This window comes from Ochlerotatus camptorhynchus, unplaced genomic scaffold (assembly GCF_037179485.1).
Source record: "Ochlerotatus camptorhynchus isolate MF236.1 unplaced genomic scaffold, CSIRO-AGI_Acam_v1.1 ptg000304l, whole genome shotgun sequence".
In the NCBI taxonomy this organism is placed as follows: Eukaryota; Metazoa; Arthropoda; class Insecta; order Diptera; family Culicidae; genus Ochlerotatus; species Ochlerotatus camptorhynchus.
The window spans coordinates 4,648,739-4,669,767 of record NW_027040792.1 but is presented as its reverse complement, the minus strand read 5'-3'; the positions used below and the strand labels follow the sequence as shown (position 1 = coordinate 4,669,767).

General features: G+C 37.8%; 1 protein-coding gene across 4 annotated transcripts in view; it reads left to right on the top strand.

Moving 5' to 3' along the window:
- LOC135707146 (uncharacterized) overlaps positions 1-21,029 on the top strand; it is a 291,025-nt gene that overhangs the window by 174,274 nt on the left and 95,722 nt on the right. For 3 of the 4 annotated variants that reach the window (XM_065228873.1, XM_065228874.1, XM_065228872.1), the window contains one exon: positions 15,489-15,794. The exons of the other annotated variant lie outside the window; for it this stretch is intronic. In XM_065228873.1, the coding sequence (XP_065084945.1) occupies positions 15,489-15,794 (306 nt within the window). The remainder of the gene's footprint in view (positions 1-15,488; positions 15,795-21,029) is intronic. 4 annotated transcript variants of the gene reach the window in all.

Below are 21,029 nucleotides of genomic sequence, written 5' to 3'. Positions count from 1 at the left end.
GACGTGACCAGAGATTTTTATGCCTCAGAAAAATCCCACTGACCTCAACTGGGATTGAACCCAGACCCATTGGGGTGTTAGAAAGCAGTCACGCTTACCACTACACCACCGGCGCCGGCGAAATTCATCTATGTGACGGTACAAAACTTCAATGGGATAATCAAAATCGCAGATGATGGTGTTCCAGGAAGCGAAAAATGCTTCACTTGGAAATTGAATTTTTATCTGTGAAAATTGTTACAAGTTTGGGATTTCTTTAGATTTTCCTTAGAAGTTGTGTGTAATAACTAATCTGCAATTCAGTAGTAATTTTGCTAAGATTGATCCTAAGCGGCACCGGTTGTGAAGTGGTAAGCGTGATTATCTCTCATTCCAAAGGGCCTGGGTCCAATTCCAGTCGCACCTTCGGGATTTTCTGAGGAATAAAATCTCTGATCACGCCATCCTTTGAGAAGGAAGTAAGGCCGTTGGTCCCCGGTCCATGAGTTGATGGGTTGATGGCCAAGGTGTAACAACGGTAACATTGGTAGGTACTCAGTACGGAAAACAAGATCGACGGAAAACAAATCAAGGAAATCATCCTGAAATTTTTCTTGAAATGCTACGCCAAGATGCTTTCTGTAAATCTAATTGAACTCCATGGAATGCTTTTGGAATTCATCCTAGAAACCTGGGGTCGCTTCTTAAGTTTCTCTTGGAATAACTTATACAATTCAATTAAACATTATAATCCAACGTTCTACATACAATTTCTCCTGAAATCCCTCTGGAATTTCTTTAGAATTCCAACTACAATTACATTTGAAATTCCTTAGAGTTCCTTTACAATACTTCCAATTTTTTTTTTGTAACTTAGATGTAAGTTCTTCAGGAATATTGCAAAATATCCTGTTATTTTTTAACGCAGACGATTGCACTAATTTAAGCCAAAGTTAAGATAAAATTAGCAATATTGATCAAAATTTCACAAAAATCTGTTCAGTTTAAGTGTCATAACACCGGAATTTATTTATAATTCCAGCGAAAAACTGTATTTCGACGCAATCTCGCAGAATGATTTTTCAACAAATTTACTCAAAATTTTAATTTAAAAGGCTAAATAAATAGTGGATCTTTCCAACCATTGGCACCTTTGTTAAACAATTCGATTTTAGTGGATCCAAATCTATGATTTTATGGGCTTCGGCAGTTGAGGGTTAAGGCTGTAATGTTTTGTGTGTAATGTTCTGGTGCTTCGTACCTCCATAATTTGGCGGTCCCTAGAATGTCGAGTAAGCCAAAATTCACTTTTTCTTTTAAATTAATAAAAAAAATTCAAATTCATCAAGCTTTGCATTTGCCAGGTTCTAAATTTGTCAAATATCTTCTTCTTATTCTTCATTCTTCTTCTTCGAATTTAAAACTTATTGCTTATCGTATATTAGCCTTGTTGAGAGCACAACTTAGTATTCTACACAGAAAAAAATTCTGAATTTTAATTATCGCGTAAAATCTCCCTTCTTTTAATTTTGAGCTAAACTTGGCTTAAGGTTCAATTTACTTTGATGCATTTTTTAAAAATTCAAAAGCAGTTTTTTTCGACGCATTATTTTAGATTGCAAAAAGCTCGCGTCATTTTGTGTAAAATATCAAAAGGAATCGAATAGTGCGAGCTTTTTGCAATCTGAAATAATGCGTCGGAAAAAACTGCTTTTGAAATTTTCCAAAAAGCATCAAAGTAAATTGAACCTTAAACAGCGAAATCGTTTAGAAGCTTGCGAAATATCGTGTAAATTTATGCCAAATCAAGCATTAATTTTATGCTCTATATCTCGTAGAAATTTACATGAATTTTTCGAACTGTGTAGATGCTCTTCCACAGTTATTAATTAAGAGCTTTCAATGCCTGTACCATTTTTGACTAAGTATAATTGTATGGCAAGTCTAATCATACTTCTATCCAACCTGAAAAATTCCTATACCGAACCAGGAAGCGAACCCAGCCACCTCCAGCATGATCTTGCTTTGTAGCTGCGCCTGTACTACAGAGCTAAAGAAGACCCCACTGCACATTCGCTAAATTGTGAAATAAACAATGTCCTCATAGGGTTTTTCGATCTAATTCCCGTCTTACTGAGCACAACCCGTGCTTTACCTCTCTTTCCAATTCGGTTCAAATGCTTTGAAACGCCATAGGATTTTCTTCGTCTTACAGTGGAAGGTAATAGAAAGTGATTCGCTAGGAGTGCATCCTTTGTTTTTGAGAATATTGGAGGCAAATATTCTTACTTTGCGCTCTTATCGGTTTTGCTTTGCAACTTTTGACTATAATATTTATTTGAGCTAGTTGAAGTCATTAAAGCTCTACCCTACGCAAAATTAATCGAATTATAAATTCACATAATTCCAAAATCAACTATACCAAAATCCTTTTTATAATTTTTTCCAAATTATAGATTCACCCAAATTTATCATATTCCAAATTATTCTGATCCCGCATTCGTCCATTTAATTAATTCCAAATTATACATGATTAAGCAAATTTGTCAAATTTTAAATCCACAAATCTTACCAAGTTGGCCAAATTAACTGAATTCACTATATAGCCATAGAAAATCGATATAATGTTTCTCAGAATTTCGTAATTTTTTTTAGTTTTGTTCCTTATCGCAAAATATTAGACTTGTTTTTTTTTTTCATTTTGTCATTAGGGTGATAGATGGTCCAAAACATATTTTTTTTTTCAAAAATGACTTTTTTCAAAAATTTATAACATTTTAATCGGCCTAGTGATTTTGAAGATCAAAATATCAAATAAAAGGTAAGTAAACGAAAGCGAAAACCCGAAACTAGATATAATTTCAGAAAAATATAACTCACAAATGGAAAAAACACATCGCTGAATTTTTGATATGTTTTGTAAAAAAAAGCCTATATTTTCATGGAAAAATATGAAAAAAAAACATTGCACCCTCTGTCTACACACTTCGTAAATAATACCGAACTCGCATTGATTTCAGCCGAGTTTTTATCTGCTGAACGCTCGGTAGTGTGTTCGGTTCAAAGAGGAATAACCGAGCTGTCGTTATTTATTTTTTACCCACAATCTGTCAAAGTTACCGAAAATCTCGGTTGACGAAAAATAAATTCTAGCAGAAATTACCGAACATCGGTTTACTCGAGAATTACCGAACGCTGTCAAACAAACCGATCCACCTGTTGTAATTACGGAATTCGGTTCTTTTGGGCAGCGCTCGGTTTTCACTTTAAACCCTGCTTTTAACTTTGATAAAGGATATGTTGCTTCGAATTTTCGTAAAAATAAAACCAGTTTTGTCAAAGAAATGTATGAAATATATTTTTTTATTTGTTTTGAGATGCATTGATGTGCTTTTATTATTGCAAATTATAAAAAAAGAACCTGTTCAAAAAGAAACGGTCGCTACTATGGGAAGGAGAGGCTCAATCGAGGGAAACTAAAAACTTCTCGACTATCGTACTTCTCGACTCATGCTTTTTACACCATAGACTGCGTCGGTAAGAAAGGAATGGAACTACTTGTCCTGTTGCGGTGGTTCTAAACCGAATGCAGTAAACGAACCGAACCAAACTTCGAATGCAGATGCAACGTCAAATTGGACATTGACCAACATTGATTCCAAACAGACGGCAAAGTCTGCTGAGTCCTCCATGAACGCTCCTCGGCAAATCTATACCGGGCCATTCTTATCAGTGGAAAAATCATCTTCTGGTTGAAAATAAACATTAAAAGTACTTGTATAACACGATTACCTATGCAATAAACAATAATCTAATAATCTTACACTTATCCACTCCATAACGCTGGCCAATTCTTGGTAGCATCATTGTTTTTATTCCGTTTTACACCACGTGATGGACATTTAGGACGGATATTGCCAGCGCTCTGATGAATTCTATGTGAAATAAATTATCTAAATGTATGGACTCGTTGAAGCTTTAAAACGCAACTTACTGTTTTTCAACTCCACGAACATATCAGCGTATCGCTTAAGGATCTTATTCTGTAATTCTTCCCAGTGATCAGTGAACGACTTTGCTCCAGGCTTGATTTTCGTAAATTCCAGTTTGATCTACAGAAATAAATTATTAATATGACGGTTCAGCCCTCTTCTGTGGGGATGGAACCAGCGACTAAAAACGAACGAGATTCAGATTCTTCTTCTTCTTCTTTTCTTTTTTGAACCGTCTTCTTGACAGCTCAAGTGATTTGGGCTAGTGGAGATTCAGATTAAAACACAAACTTTCTACTATTTGGCAAACAGTGTTTGTGCCAAGGTTTGTGCTACAGCCGTAGTTGACATTGTTTATCTTCTTCTTCTTCTTCTTCTTCTTCCTTTCCTTTATTTAACGTCGGTCTCTGTTCTGCAATCTAGTGCCAATCACTGACGGACATCGATTGCCATCCATTGACGACAATCGAATGTGCAGGAAGGCAGCTTCCACACCTGCGTAGGATATCGCACCCATTCACAACATACATGGGCCGGGACCAACGGCTTTTCTTCCCTTCCGAAGGAAGACGTGACCAGAGATTTTTATGCCTCAGAAAAATCCCACCGACCTCGGCTGGGATTGAACCCAGACCCATTGGGGTGTTAGAAAGCAGTCACGCTTACCACTACACCACCGGCACCGCCTGGCATTGTTTATGAAAACGTAGTTTAAAGCCAATAAGGCTGTCCACGAGATCAGCTGACTTTTTTTGTTTATCAAGAACTTTTGACAGATCACAGTAGAACTGGCAGTTTATGTTTACATTCAGCACCATTAACATCAGATCACTCACATACTCTAGCTGACAGTTCCACTGAGAAACGTCTCTTGGATCACCTAGAGTCGGTGTATAATGAGTCACGCCAAGAGAAAAACAGTTGAACTCGCATCACGGTTTTCGAAGGATTCCCTTTCTTTTCACTTGGCAACAGAGGACTTCTACATCAACTTCAAATGACTTCTAGCTAGAACAAAAAATTGCGGCTGTAGTGAATCATTATATCAGTGATTTTGTCAAATTATCTTATCAAACAATAGTAGAAATTCTCATTAATGATCATTAGCAAACGTATCCCATGACAATTTAATGCTCACTGCATGTTTATGATCATTTCTTCAATTTTATTTTATATTTTATTGCAATACCTTTCGTGGACCATTCATAGCATCGTAATGTTTGTTTACTTTGCACGATAGGTAGCCGGTTTGACAGTTCAATAGGTAGACTTGGCTTCACTCTTGGCGTGACTCATTATACACCGACTCTAGGATCACCTTATGAGCTGGATTACCGAGGTTAAGCAATCACACACACAACTGAATGACAACACTGTATCGGAGAAGCAAGGGACAAACAATAATTCTAAATTTATTTTAGAATGGGTCCTATCTCCATTTTTCGATCAAAGAATCGATTAAATTTATTCGGTTTCTACCGCAACCTGAGCAATGGATTTGAAATATCGACACATGCAATCAAAAGCTCGAACCTTGAACTCAGTATTGCAAATCCATCGCTTGGATCGCGGTAGAAAGCGAATAAAATTAATCGATTATTTGATTGACAAATGAAGATGCGACCTATTCTAAAATCAATCGAGAATTGTTGTTATTATTATTGATCGATATTAATCCAAGGTTGCAAAGACTCATTTCAGCTAAAACAATGTTTTTCTAAATTATGAAATAATTAGATGCTATGATCAAATTTTGAATTGGTAGGATACAAGAAGAGGTTGCAAAGAATGTGTTTGACATATTAAACCTGTTTATTTCACTTCATGAGAGTCACAATCAGCGATTTTTCACAAACTCACTCACTCACTCACTCACTCACTCAGCGATCAGCAAATCGCTGATTGTGACTCATAGAAAGCAAAATTTACAGGTTTTATGTTTCCAACGCATACTTTGTAACCTCTTCTTGTAAGTTACAAGTAAAACATGCCATCATACCATCTTTTGGTTTTATTATTCCGAAAAACATTATTTTAGCTGAAATGAGTCTTTGCAACCTTGTATTAATCTCGTGTAACATTTGAAAAGCGCCTATCATTGTTGATCGATTCTTTTCATCGACTTTCTCTTTCACTAACGGGACTGCAAATTGATTTTCATCGAGTGTGTTGTTTCAGGGTCAAGCTAACATTCAAATTAGAGTACCTTTATTAGTAGAGTAGCATGTCAAAATTGTAACAACCGATTAGGTGTCATTTCCATACAAGTCACCGTTTCAATCGAGCTTGTCAAATGACTGAGATGACATCGCTCTGCTAATTCAGGCACTCTAATTCAAATAATACGCGATACACACAAAGTTCGTGAGAGAAAAACGATGAAGAGAATTGATCAACAATAATATTCCCTCTTCAAGTGTTGCTCGAGAAATTCGATCAATTTTTTGTCCCTTTAATTCCTTTGCCTTGCTTGCTTTACACTAAGTTACGTAAACAATGTCACCTACGGCAGGAGCACAAACATTGTTTTCCAAATACACAGTAGCAAGTTTCAATATATTGCTTATTAATTATTGGTGATAGTTAACGCTATTAGTTAAAACTGTTCGCTTACTTGTAGAATCTTGGCATTCTTCGAACTCAGTGAAGGATATGTTTCAACCAGTGACAAGGCTATCTGATTTTTGTAGAAGTTTCTGGCGTGCCTGGAAACAAACAAACAAATCATTAATTAGCTATGCTTGCATTGATCAGAAACATCATCAGCTAGGTTTTCGTTTAAACTAATAAATTACAAAATAACGTTCAACAGATTTCTAGCAACAAAGTGATTACTTACGTTCCATACAATGATTTCAAGCAATCGCAAAGAAGTGCTGTGATTTGTCTTCGAATCGTTTCCTTGGGTCGTCCACCTTGATTTTCTAGAATATATAGAAACAAATATAGGTACGTTGATTGAATGAACCACAGATAATATTGATAAGTTTCAAACCTGCTCCAAGCTGATCCCTTCATACGAATTGTTTGCATTGACCACCCTTCTGGACACATCAGCTTGTTCATGATAATCAGCGTCAACCATAGTGTCCTCAAGCCATTCTTCCGTGCTCTTAGTTTCATCGTAATTTCTGTACTATGTTTGTATTTTCTGTATATTTTTGATCATTTTTGTAGTGAATCCGAGTCTGGTAAAGTCATGTTCGTTCAGTGATAATTTGTAAGTTGTCGATCTCTTCCTTAGCTGAAAAAGTATTACTGCCATTACTAAAGTTCCAACTGCATTTGATTTTTTTTTGTAAAAGCCAGAGACATAGCACAAGATTCCTGCAAATAAAATCATACCATTAGTTTCAAATACTTACAAAAGATTTTAATCAAACGTGCATCCTCCTGTTGCAGCTGCTCCAGAACTTGTTCCATTTTCGGTTCAGTTTACCGAGTTTCTCGGTTTTCACGTACCGAATTCGTAAATGTCGATACTTTACCGTACTTTTCGGTTCAGCCTTCATTTCTATCTGTCAAATTTATACTATTTACTGAAATTCGGATCTGATTCTATAAATCCGCCTTCAAAAATGCTTTTAAACCATTTATTCGGTTTCTCGTTGGTAACCGAAGAGGTTCGGTAGAAAATTAAACCGAGTTCGGTATAAGTGTGTACAAACCATAAAAACCAAATACAATCAATACTTTTCTTTGAAAAGAAATTTATTTGTATTATTTTATTTTTCAAAAGTAATTTTATTTACCTTTCATTTTATGTTTTGATTTTTGAAATCGGCCCTGTGGTTCAATTTTTTTTAATTTTTGAAAAAAAGTCATTTTTTTAAATCGATTTTTGACCACTCGAACCTGGAAATAGTCACCCTAATTACATAAAAAAAATATACAGGTCCAATTTATTGCACTAAGGAATAAAACTACCAATTTTCACGAAATTCTGAGAACCACTACATCGTTTTGCTGATACATACACCAAATTCGTTAACATCACCAAACTACATATTCGATGATTTCCAAATTCAAAAAATTTGCCAAATTCCAAATGCTCCAAATGCCAAATTCTAAATTTATCACGACAATGAATCGACAGTTTGGCGGCCTGCTTGTTGTATGTACGAGGAACGTTACGAAAGACCATCCGAGGCTGTCATAACCGAACGAACAAAGTTCATGAATAAGAACGAGCTGTCGTGTACTGCACAAGATGGCACCGTTGCATGTCGTATGACAGCCTCACTATGGCCTGTCGATTATAGCTCAATCTCAAGGCTGTCGTAGGAAAAAGAAAGCGACAGCCGTTGGAATACTGTCATGAGGTGGTACTTTTGGTATGCCTGGTCTTGCTAGGAAATTTCTTATCTTTTACTGGTGAGATTGTCTGAAAAATGGTGTCGTTAATCGTTTAATCTGTTTTAAGTTATGGACGAAAAACTAAAATTTAGAAGAAAGAAGCTTCTCGACGGATCTTCCAGTAAGAAGTTGCTTGAAGAAGCTTCCAGAAAGAAGCGTCTAGAAGAAAGAAACCTCTAGAAGAAATAAGCTTTAAGAGAAATGAATCTTACAGAAACATGCTTATAAAAAGAGCTCCCATAAAGTATCTTCTACAAGGAGCTTCCTACAAGAAGCTTACGGAATAAAGTTTCAAGAAGACACTACCAGGAAGTAGCCTACAGAATTAAGCTTCTTGACGAAAATGCCAACAACTTCTAAATAAAATATGCTTTTAGTTGAAAGAATTTTCCATAAAAAAGCTTCTATCCAGAATTCCGAATAAAGTTTCTATAAGAAGCTTCCAGGAACAAGCTTCTATAAAGAATTCCTCCAGAGTCAAGCTTCTAAAAATAATTCCCAAAAAAATCTTCTAAAAGGAGCATTCAGAAAGATGTTTCTAGAGGAAGCTTCCAGAACGTAGCTTTCAAGACGAAATTCCAGAATTAAGCTTCTAGAAGAAAGAAACATCCAGAAAGAAGCTTCTAAAAAGAACTTCCAGAAAGAATCTTCTAGAAGAAGCTTCCAGAACGAAGCTTTCTGAACGAAGCTTCCAGAACGCAGCTTCCTGAACGAAGCTTCCAGAATGAAGCTTTCAGGAAGAATGTTGCAAACCTAAACTTCTAGAATAAGATTCCAACAAGAAACTTCTGGAACAATATGCTTTTAGTAGAACGGCGTTTGTAGAATAAGTTTCCTGAGAGATGTTTCTAAATGAAGGTTTTTGTATGAAGTTTCAAGAAGAAGCATCTAGAAGAAGCTTTCAGAACTAAGCTTCTAGAAGAAATTTGCTTCTAGAAGAAGCTTGCTTCTAGAAGAAGCTTGCTTCTAGAAGAAGCTTGCTTCTAGAAGAAAGAAGTTTTCAAAAAGAAGCTTCTAAAAGAAAGAAGCTTCCCGAAACAAGCTTCTAAAAGATAACACCCAGAAATAATCTTCTAGAAGCAGCATCCAGAAAGATGTTTCTAAAATAAGCTTCCGGTGTGAAGTCTTCTCAGTATCCAGAAGAATCTTCCAGAACTAACATTCTAGAATAAGTATGTTTTTAAAATAATGAAGCTTCCAGAAAGAAGCTTCTAGAAGAACGAAGCTTCAAGAAACAGGCTTCTTGAAGAAATAAGCTTCCAGAAAAAAGCTTCTAAAAAGAGCTCCCAGAAGTTTCTAGAAGAAGCTTCCGGTATGAAGTTTCAAGAAGAAACTTCCAGCTTCCAGAATAAATTTGCTTTTAAAAGAAATATGTTTCCAGAAAGAAGCTTCTAGCAGAAAGAAGCTTCGAGACACAAGCTTCTAAAAAGAACTCACAGAAAGAATCTTCTAGATGAAGCTTTTGGAAATATGTTTCTAGAATAAGCTTCCTAAACAAAGCTCCGAGAAGACACTTCCCGTATGAAGTTTTAAGAAAAAGCTTCCACGAACTACTAAGCTTCTAGAATAAATATGCTTTAAAAAGAAAGAAGTTTCCATAATGATGCTTTTAGAAAAAGATGCTTCCCGAAACAAGCTTCAAAAAAGAGTTTCCAGGAAGAATCATCTAGAAGTAGCTTCCAGAACGAAGTTTCTAAAAGAAGCTTCCAGAACGAAGCTTCTAAAAGAAGCTTCCAGAAGGAAGTTTCTTGAAGAAGCTTCCGGTATTAAGTTTCAATAAGAAGCTTCCAGCTGGAAGTATCCAGAACAAGCTTCCAGCAATAAATTTCTAGAATAAATATGCTTTTAAAAGAAATACGGCTCCAAAAAGAAGCTTCAGGAAGAAAGGTGCTTCCTGATACAGGCTTCTAAAAGAAATAAGCTTCCAGAAACAAACTTCGAAAAGAAAACTCTCAGAAAGAATCTTATAGAAGAAGCTTCCAGAAAAAATTTTCTAGAAGAAGCTTTCTAAACAAAGCTTCTAGAAGAAGATTCCGGTATGAAGTTTCTAGAAGAAGCTTCCAGGAAGAAGTATCCAGAAGAATCTTCTGGAACTAAGCTTCTAAATAGAATAAACATTATTTTAAAAGAAATATATTTCCGAAAAGAAGCTTCCAGAAACAAGCTTCTAAAAACAGCTCCCAGAAAGAAGCTTTCGGAAAGATGTTTCTAGAAGAAGCTTCCTAAACGAGACTTCCGGTATGAAGTTTCAAAAAGAAGCGTCCAGAACTAAGCTTCTAGATGAAATATGCTTTTTATAAGAATGAAGCTTCCAGAAACAAGCTTCTAAAAAGAGCTCCCAGAAAGAATCTTTTAAAAGAAGCTTCCAGAACGAAGCTTCAAGCAGAAGCTTCCAGAAAGAAACTTCTAGAAGAAGCTTCCAGAAACAAGTTTCAAGAAGAAGCTTCCAGGAAGAAGTATCCAGAACTAAGCTTGTGAAAGAAATATGCTTTCAAAAGAAAGAAGTTTCCAGAATGAAGATTTAATAAAAGAAATCTTTCAGAAACAACCTTCTAGAAAAAGTTTCCATAAAGTTTATTCAAGAAGCTTCCAGGAAGAAGTATCCAGAAGAAGGTTCCAGAACTAAGCTTTCAGTCTTCATCTATGTGGTTCCTAATCTTCTATTCGTTGTTCTCTAGTTTGAAGTGGTTAAGACTAGGGTTCTGATGCATGGTCATTATCGGACGACACGTAGAAGTCGAAAATCGATATTAGACGTCATTTTGGAATCCAAGATGGTGCCATCGGGTTTCAGACAAATTGTCAAATACCCGGAGACGTCGCGTAAATGCTAAAAATGGGTATTCGACGCTATTTGTAGGATATTTGACTTTTTTTTTTTCTAAAATCAAAAGCCACCATTTTTTAATTTCAAGATGGTGTCGGACATCGATATCCGGCCTCTAGATGTTACCCCGATTTCAAAAATACTCAATTTGATCGGTATTTGACAGTATTTCACACTTTTTCTGAACCAAAGCAACCATCTTAGATTTGAAAATGGCATCGGACATCGATTTCTGGCCTCTTGACGTTACTGAGATTTCGAAAAATATCCATATTGATGGGTAAGTATTTCCCACTTTTTCTGAAACCAGAAGTCGCCATCTTGGATTTCAAGATGACGTCTGACATCGCTTTTTGACATCTATGTGCCATTCTCGTTTCGAAAATAGCCATACTCTAGGGTATTTGACACTTCTGGATAGACAATAGAAAAGGGCCCATCAGCATTTGTAAGCAAACCGTTCCAAAGCCCTTTCATCACAAAGCGAAGGTCACCCACGCAAACCAACACCATCATCGGATAGGGGAAACTTCCACCTACACGATGATGGTGTTGGTTTGTGTAGGCGGCCTTCGATTTGTGAGGAATGGGCTTTGGAACTGATTGTTTACAAATGCTGATGGGCCCTTTTCTATTGTTGATCCAGACTTTTTCTGAAATCGGGAACCGCCGTCTTGGATTTCAAAATTTCGTCGGATATCGATTTCCGGCTTATAGAAGTTACCTCGAATCTAAAACAAAAACAGTATTGTCGGGTATTTGATAGAATTTCCCACATTTTCTTCATCCGGAAGCCGCCATTTTGGATTTTTAAATGGTGTCAGATATCGATTTTGATTCTCTAGACGTCACAATAAATATAAAAAGTGGGACATGACCATTTGCGACGAAACTATTGAGTGTAGCATTTTGATATCTTCTAGAATGTTTCTTCATTTTTTGAGTACCGTAAAATGGGGCAACATTGATAGTTTTTAAAAGTATATTCTAAACATTTTTTACAGCAATGAATGTTTTTCAAATTTTATATTTTTAAAACAAGTACTGAGGATCCAAGAGTTAATTCGTTAGTAATATGTTTAACGGAAATTAAAGCATTTACACTATTTTTTTAGTTTTGTGACCGAACTTCAGTATTTTGATTTGGGGTTACTCGATGAATGTAGAAAAAAAAATGGGTGAAACTCAAACAATTTAGTTCAAGAAATATGAAACTTTGAATGAGTATATAATCAGAAAACCTCATAAGAAATAAGAATACAACATTGAATTTGTTATGGCTATATCAGAAATATATTTCATAAGTAATGGTTTGCGTGCTTTTTCAAACAGCTTTTTAAAAACTATATACGATATCAACTGAAATACCCTAAGCTACAATATGGAACCAATGTTTATAATTTGGAAAAAGCGCAGCGTGTAAATTTAATCTTTATATTATACTATCAAAGTAACCCGCATAATCAAAAACACCCCGTTTTACGGTACTTTGTTTGGGTGGTGAACATTTTGGATTTATAAAAGGTGTCGAATATCGATTTTCATTCTGTAGGCTTCATTCCTATTCCAAAAATACCTACGTTGCTGGGTATTTGACAGTATTTCCCATTTTTCTTAAACCATAAGCCGCCATACTGGATTTCAAAATAGCGTCAAATATTGAATATTGATTTTCGGCCTGTAGACGTCACTCCGATTTCAAAAATACACATATTTATGGGTATTTGACAGTATTTCCCACTGTTTTCTTAAACAGGAAGCCGCCATCTTGGATTCCAAAATGGCATTGGACATCGATTTCCGGCCTCTAGACGGCATCCCGATTCCAAAAAATACCTAAATTGAATGTGACACGCGTGCTGTTTGAATCGGAATGTGACACGCGTGCTGTTTAATTTCATTTTCTATAGATCAGTTCATGGCCCCGAAGCTCACATTCTGTCCCTTTCATTTCACACCGTAGTAAAAGTGACGACAATAGATGGAAACAAATGGAAGCCACCCTACAATGATAAATTTGACATCCATAACAAAAGTCAGAAAAAGTACTTGAAACGAACAGCTTCGCTTCAATGCGAAAGTCAATTCAAAACAAACAGCATGAAAACTGATCGAAAGTGGTTCTGTTGATGTTGAAAGAGATCTGCTCGAAGAGAAGACAGAATGACTTTCAATTGAAACTGATGGTTGACAGCTTCGTCGGCGTTTGACGATGTTTGATTGAAAGTGACTTTGTTGGGCCTTACCGTCAATTATGAAAAGTTTCATGCAAATCGGAGAAGGTCGAGTCTGGAGTTCAATTTTGTTTTGCTTTGGCCTGGAAATGCTCAACTGAATGATGGCATCACTGTACCGGACGGAAAGAAATGGAAAAAAGTAAAGATTAAGGGGACGAGCTGCTGCCGCTGGTGAAGGAAAAATGGTTGAATGATTTAAAGAAATTGCGGAAACCGGAGAAATCTTAACCCAGGACACATCAGAAGAACTCATCAAGATTCACGACCCCCATCGGGCACTGCTTTGGAATAGTGTTTTAATCAATTGTAAAATGATTTTAAATACTTTCGGCTCCGTAAAGCGTTTTTACCGCATTGAGCCTTACCGATTAAACGAATGAAAAATTGAGAATTGATCAATTGAAAATCAACCAACTGAAATTTAATTCTAGAGCAGCCTTGGTACCCCAAATATGATAGAATCTCACTTCCCCCGGACTAGCCACCTCACCCGGTCCATCCGCAACCATCTCATCAAAGAGCCATTTGATCTTGATTCATTGTCCATATTATAGCTCCCTATTGCATGCGAATCAAACACATCCACACCGAGAACATAGTCCCAAAAAGTCAAATCTTTGCTCTTCATTCCACATGTTAAGCTGGTCAAATTGGTTTCGCTGTGGACGGACTTACCTTATGGTAGCTTTGAATGCGAATTCATACCGACCAAACAGTCGTTGTTGAAGCAGGGAAGCAACCCTCGGGGGCTGGTCAAACAGACTGGCGACTGCCGGCTCGGTTCGGGTTTGGCTAGGGCACAAGTAACCACAAGTTGTTAAACAGTTTTCTTCGCAACGATAAATGCTGCTGAAGCAGTAGAGAGGAGAAATACCGGGAGCAAGCGGGAAGGAATAACAAACAGAGAAGATTCGCTCCGTAGTCTCGTTGTCGTCGTCGAGGGATTTAAATAGGATCGAGAACAATTTGCTGCCAAGAGGCCCAACAACAAGGATGGACGGGAGGTGGAAAGGTGGAGCCGAATTCCCATTTGGTTATGTTGTTATTGCAGTGATTATTTTGCTAGAGTTTATTAAATTAAGAGCACTTGAGCACATGTTTGGCTTTCGGTTAAGGACTCTCTGCATTTCCCGAAGACTACCACTGGAGTACGTTAATGAGAAAGTGGAAGATTATAAAGTATACAACTGCTGCTGCTGGGACCCGGTCTTTCAGGACTTCTTCTTGCCGAGAGCGGGCTACCTAAATCACAATCGCTTTCGGCTGTGATAGGACGATAAGGATAAATGCCGGATACAAAAGGGATTCCGTACCTCGCCGGGGAGATTTCCGAGAATGGTTCAATTGGGTAGAAGCAATTGGGTTTTGTGCTATTTGCTGGGGATCGACGGTCACTGCTAAATGGTCGACTGTTTTGTACATATTGTTCGACGATGGCTTAGGGGTCGTTTAACGTTGTTGAGTGGCTTCGGAGAGATTTTCCTCTGAATTGCCCTCGAGCCAGGTGGTTGGCTGTAATAATCCAATTAAAGTGAGATGGACTTTGGGATGAATGATGGTGGAGTTTATTTATTTTGACCGTACCGTCAGTTGGGGATTGAGGTCTGTCCAATAGCCGTGTCTGTAGATCAACGCAGTGTGGAAGCATGTGATTCGGGAGGCACGGGTTCGAATCGCAATTCAACAGCAGCCCTTCTCGGGTCGTTGATAAAAACCCTTCATTCTGCTAAATTAAAAGTCCACCGTACCCGCAAAATGAAATTCCATTATGCTCAATAAAGCCTGAATCACTATTCAATATTCCTGCCATACCGTGGACATCCAGCACAGCGGCCAACGATTCTGCAAATTTAATTATCTCTCACCATTGACTTTCACGAGCACAAACATTCGCTTCCTGGCGTAGCGCAAATATCCTCATCCGAGCACTCTCGCCGTCCGTCCGTGAGCCATATGCAAACTGACTACTTCCCCTTCCACCACCCAAAACCCCACCAAAAGGCAAAAACAATAAACTCGAACTGGATGTTCTAAACCATCAATGTGGTGAGGTCAACTGTACAGAACCTGTTTGTGTTTGTGTTTGTCTATTTGCAGAGTTTCTTCAAACGCACCTGAAAAACGTCCTGGCGAGCCATCAACAACAACAGCCGGAGTATGTGACCGTCAGCGGTCTTGGTGATGGTGCGGTGGCCAATGACGGTGGTGGCGATGGAGGAACAACAAATATGAACCACCAACCGTCGTCATTAGTGTCATCACAGCAGCAACAACATCAACAACAAACGGTGCCCACATATCAACAGAGCTCCCCCTTCTACTCGAGCAGCAGTGGGAAAGGATCCACCATTTCCTCGACCGCACTTGGGAGCAGCACTTTCCGGTCCGGTGGCTGCAGTGGAGGTGAGTAATGATGTCGGATATGATTGCAAACGGACTGAGAGTGATGGAAATCTGTGTGGTACAAATCCATTTCCCTTGGTTGATGGATGGGTGGAGAGAGCGATGCTAATGGGATTTCAACGTCAGTTTTTGTTTTAAAGATGGTTCACTGATTTGGATTTGATTTGCTTGAAACAGTAAACAAAACTCAAGAAAGGGTGTTAGATAATTTGAAGTATACAGTAGAATTTGATAGTATGTAATACAGTTGTTGAAACTACGCTGTGTCTTTTTCCACTTTGCTCGATCCTGAGCCAATGATTGCCTCTAGTCGTAATGGACCCTTGTAAGAGCCATAAATTAGCGGAAAGCATAGAGTAATTTCAGGTGAAGTACTAACGGGATTCAAGGCTGAACATTTTAAGGGATTCCTTGGAAAAATTCAGATAAAAGTTCATGAAGAGTTCAAGCTTTTTCATGAAAATAGTTTAAGGAGGGTTCCAGGAGGACCTTAAGTAATTTTTTAAAAGAAGTCTAGAGAAAGTTTTTAGGAAAACGATTTGAATTGAATTTAGTGGTGCAAAGGGAAAACGTGAAAGATTCAGTGTTAGTTTTGCAATTTTTTTTTATCATTGGACTACAGGTAGAGTTTATGTTTATTCGAACAAAAAAAAGGGGGTGGCTAAATTTTCCGGAAAACTTAACTTGGTGTTTTCCCGGACATCACGTACTTTGAAAATGCAACTCATGAACCAAGCATGCTAGAAAGATCTTTGTGTAGTGAAATGATAAAGAAATTAATTCAGAAAATCATAATAAATATAATCTGAAAAATGTGTTGCGCCAAAATGTTCACAGTGGAGGAAAATCGCAATGAAAATCAAGAAAAACCATTACTTTATGTATTAACATTTACAACTTATAGCTTGGTGCCACCTTCATATGGGTCAAAAGTTATTAAAACATGTATGCAGAATTCAACATTTGTGCAAAACTATCAATTTTAGTTGCGAGATCAGAAAAGAAACAGTTCGGTACAAATACTTGTGGGGTGAAAAGTAACCTCCTTGGGAATGAAGTTTTAGCTCGATACACTTATACCAGCGATTTTCCAACTTCATGATCCCGTCCGAAATGTAATTTTCCGGAAGGTCTGCAAAATAATCCTCCGCGGCGTCGATGATTTCCTCACGTGAGCTAAATTTTTTATTGATGAGCCATCTTTTGAGGTTTGGGAAGAAATAATGGTCGACCCACCTTGGCCGCTTCGGAGCACTCGTGCCGGCTTTAATCCATTGCTGGGCACTCATTCTATTCTCTGGGATGTAATAGTGGATCCAGCTTTCATCAACAGTCTTTCTAAGGGCTCTCGCGTTCGTGTTTTTGGTCAGGAGTGCGGCAGGATAACTTTTTCATATGCGGAATCCCACCCAAAATATGGCATGTGCGCACAGTACTAATCTTTGCGGTATCTGCTAGCTCACGCACCTTCACTTTCCGGTCAGCCAACATGTATTCATGTATGTTTTTTTTTACGTAGGACTACGTCTTTAATTTCTATACTGGGGTACACTTTGTGAAAACCGAAAATGGAACATGAAACAAAATTATGAAAGATTTTGAACATTAATAACTCAGCTGCCCCTGAACCAATTTCAATAATTTTATCACCAATCGATCAGAAATATTTCTACACAATACTTCCAACTGATAATTTTCAACATACTATTGAAAAAGTGGTAATGTCAAGCATTATCCAATGTACAAATAAAAAGCGATAATTTTATCACTGTTTTCATGAAATAAACGTTCTTCTCAAACCCAGTCGTCATAATCGCGAACCACTTGGTTGCACATCATTCTGCTTTAACCTGAAAAGATATAAAACAACGCTGCTCTCTAGCCTCAACTCATTTTCGCTTCGGACGCCGTGGTGAGCAGGCAGAAGAAGCCGCAAAAGCAGTCGTCTGGCTCGCCGTGGCGGTGTCAAACGTATCTCCGGTCTACGAGGTGTGCTGAAGGTGTTCCTGTAAAATGGGATCCATGATGCTGCCACGTACACTGAACACGCCAAGCGTAAGCGGTCATGGATGTGTCATCTACGCTTTGAAGCGACAGAGACGCACTCTGTACCGTTTCGGAAGTTAAATTATCACCAACTTTGGCAACAAACGGCCCATTTCAGAGCTACCAAGCTTATTACAGTAAAGAGTAGGAATGGAATTTATCTACCTGTTTGTCAATATTCAGAACCACACGCCCCCAACAACCACATAAAATGCTCTTGTGATCAAACTTGAAAGCAGGGGTACAAATGATTTTGATCGATTCTCTTCATCAACTTTCTCATTGGAAAAAAAATAACACAAATTTGGAACGCCTACAATTAAAAAAACGGAAAGAGTTAAGATAATGATGATCGATAAATTAAAATGTTTGTCAAGCTTCAGCATCCATGTGACGTCGATCGAAAACTACGCACAATCTGTTTTCTAACTGTTCACAGAAGACAGTGCAGTGCAAAACATATCTGGTACCTCGATATCTGCATTTAGATTAATATTCGAAGTCCCCTTTTATTTCTCGCCCCTCAAAGAATTTCCCGTCGATTTTTATATGTGGAACGGGACAGAAAGTATCTCTTGTGCAGAATATGAAAAATACGAGGGACTTCGAATGTTAAGCTCAAACAAACCAATCCCACACCAAAGTGGTCATTCTTAAAACAGGCCTGATTGGACTAGGAACTGTAATTAATAATAATTGAAATTCAAAAGAACTAAAGTTGAAAAGACGCATCTGTGACACTTGATAAGTTAAACATGTAAACCACACAAATTCAAGAAATAAAGAACATTTAAAGTTTAAAAAAAGAAAAGTTAAATGTTAAACTAAATGCATATATAGAGGTCCCGAGCAAAGTCTGAGATCAAATTGAAATCTAAATTTGATGTTGTGACTTCGCTGATAATGATTACTCAGGTTGCTGTCGTTTTGGTCGTTTTAACGGTTAAAATATCAAAATTGAGAGCAAAAACATCTTCCTGTGACATCACATTGAAATCTATTTCTGCTATCAGTGAGAGCAAACTGAAAACTCAATTTGATATCAATCTTTCCTGTTGATAACAAAACAAGTATTCAATTTGATGTTATGCTAAGGCAATGAAAACAAACCCACAATAACATATTTCTGAAGAGCAAATGTACAGCAAAATGAAAACAAAACTTGATATCAAATTTGTCAATTGCGTAAACTGAAATCAAATTATGATTTCAGTTTGATGTTGAAATCAAAACTTGATTTAAATTTGCTATCATTTTGATGCTGGACTTTGCTCGGGGTACCAGACATGTTATGTAGTGACAGGTACTCTATTTTGTAATCTGTGAAAGGGAAATAACTGATCGAGTGTCATCAAAATACATGGCATGTTGAGAGATTGAGGTCGTGAGGGCAAATTTTCTCTCTCCAATTTGAATTTTTTGGCTCTCTGGGGACTGGTATGGGGAAAAATCATTTTTATTTAATTGTAGCCTAAACATAATTGTAGTTAAACATTAATTTCCGGGGGAAAACTGAACTACAAAGTCCCTGCCAGATTTCTTCAGGTTGACGTTTACTTTTTTTGACCTGAATATGCATCGAAATTATTCCCAATTCTCTCAAATTTTATATGGGGATTTTTATCACTTCCTACCAGCGGAACAGCGCCATCTCTTTGAAAAAATGGCCGAACGATATGATTAATTAAAAGAACTAAATGCTCTTCACATTTGTTCTGTTCACTAGCGGTCTTACGTCAAGCTTCCGTTCGTACTCCTAGGCACAGACCCTTCTACTTTTTTACATTTTCCTCTGTAATCGCATCGGAGGGCCTGCCGATACGGACTTAATCGGTTTTCTTTTGTTTCCTTCGCCGTTTTGCCTCTCAAAAAATAATGTTTTATGAGAGAATGAAAATCGTATTTATCCATACTCAACATGATGCCATTTACGTCAACAACAATTAGCTGTCAAAACAAAACTAAAGACAGTATCGCACTGAAATTTGACATGTCTGCCTAAATATAAACGAACTACAAGGCAACATAACCTTTTTTGCAGTAGCAGCGCATTCTGGCGGTCAAGGAGGTTACTTTTCACCCCACCTAGTATTTTCACCTATCAAAGTGCTATAAGCTATAAGCGCCCAAAACCTTTTCGTGACATTCGCAATTTTAGATTTTAGATTTACAAATTTCGCCATCATCTATTGAACTCGCAGCTTGTCAACCTTAGTGACCAATTTTTTTTTTCAACATCTGGCAAGCTCTGCAGAATCTCAAGTCACGTTACCAGTCTTCCGCTTGATTAAAGCCAAATAGTTCTAAAATGGGCGTAATTAAGGACAATAGCACCTCCAGGCTGTAGTGCGTTTTTCCCGACACTCTTGCTTGTACACCTTCGAATCCATCCTCTTATGTTTATGACGAGATACTGGGTTTTTCGTCCGCAGATGTAGTCAACACATTCAAAAACCGACAACTAGGGGTGTTCGATAGCTGTACTGGTTCCCTTCAGATTACCCTCCTAAATCGCCAAACGCAGAAAAATCCGTGGGGTTGGTTGGGGTGGGATGATTAGTAACCAATCTTTATTGTGGGAGAATTCGCCACCGTTTTCGCCGGTTTCTTCGTTGTATAAAAATACCAGTGTATAGATTCAACACTTAACACTTAGGCTATATATTCTACTAAATCAACTAACAAGTACTACAAATATAACTTAGGATAAAAAAAAACGTACGCGACGCGACTGCTGCCCGGATTTCAAGCTTACTCCAACTCTCTTTTTTGGCTGTTTTGCGTCGCAAAAGGCCCAAAAAACTATTGTCTAATCATTAGATTATTCGCAGGTGAATTCCTGTTGTCGTTGGTAACCGATTGGTAACCGTACTTCGAGGAGATGCGCTATGGCACTTATCTGCAACTGCAAGATCCTTGCCCCCCTGAAACAACCGGGGTTTCAGATGGTTACAGTGCCTTCAACTGTTTCTGCCTCCATGGTAATTGGTACAGGTAGAATACAGATTTTCGACACCGGTCGCTTACAGAAACCGCTAGCCGTCCGCAGGGTGACGACCCTTACAACACCGTCCGATCCTGGATGGGATCCTCAATGCGCCCCATCCTCCATCGAATAGGGGGGATGTTTTCATCTCGGACCACAATCAAGCTGCCAACAGTGACGTCGACAGGGGGCTGCCACCATTT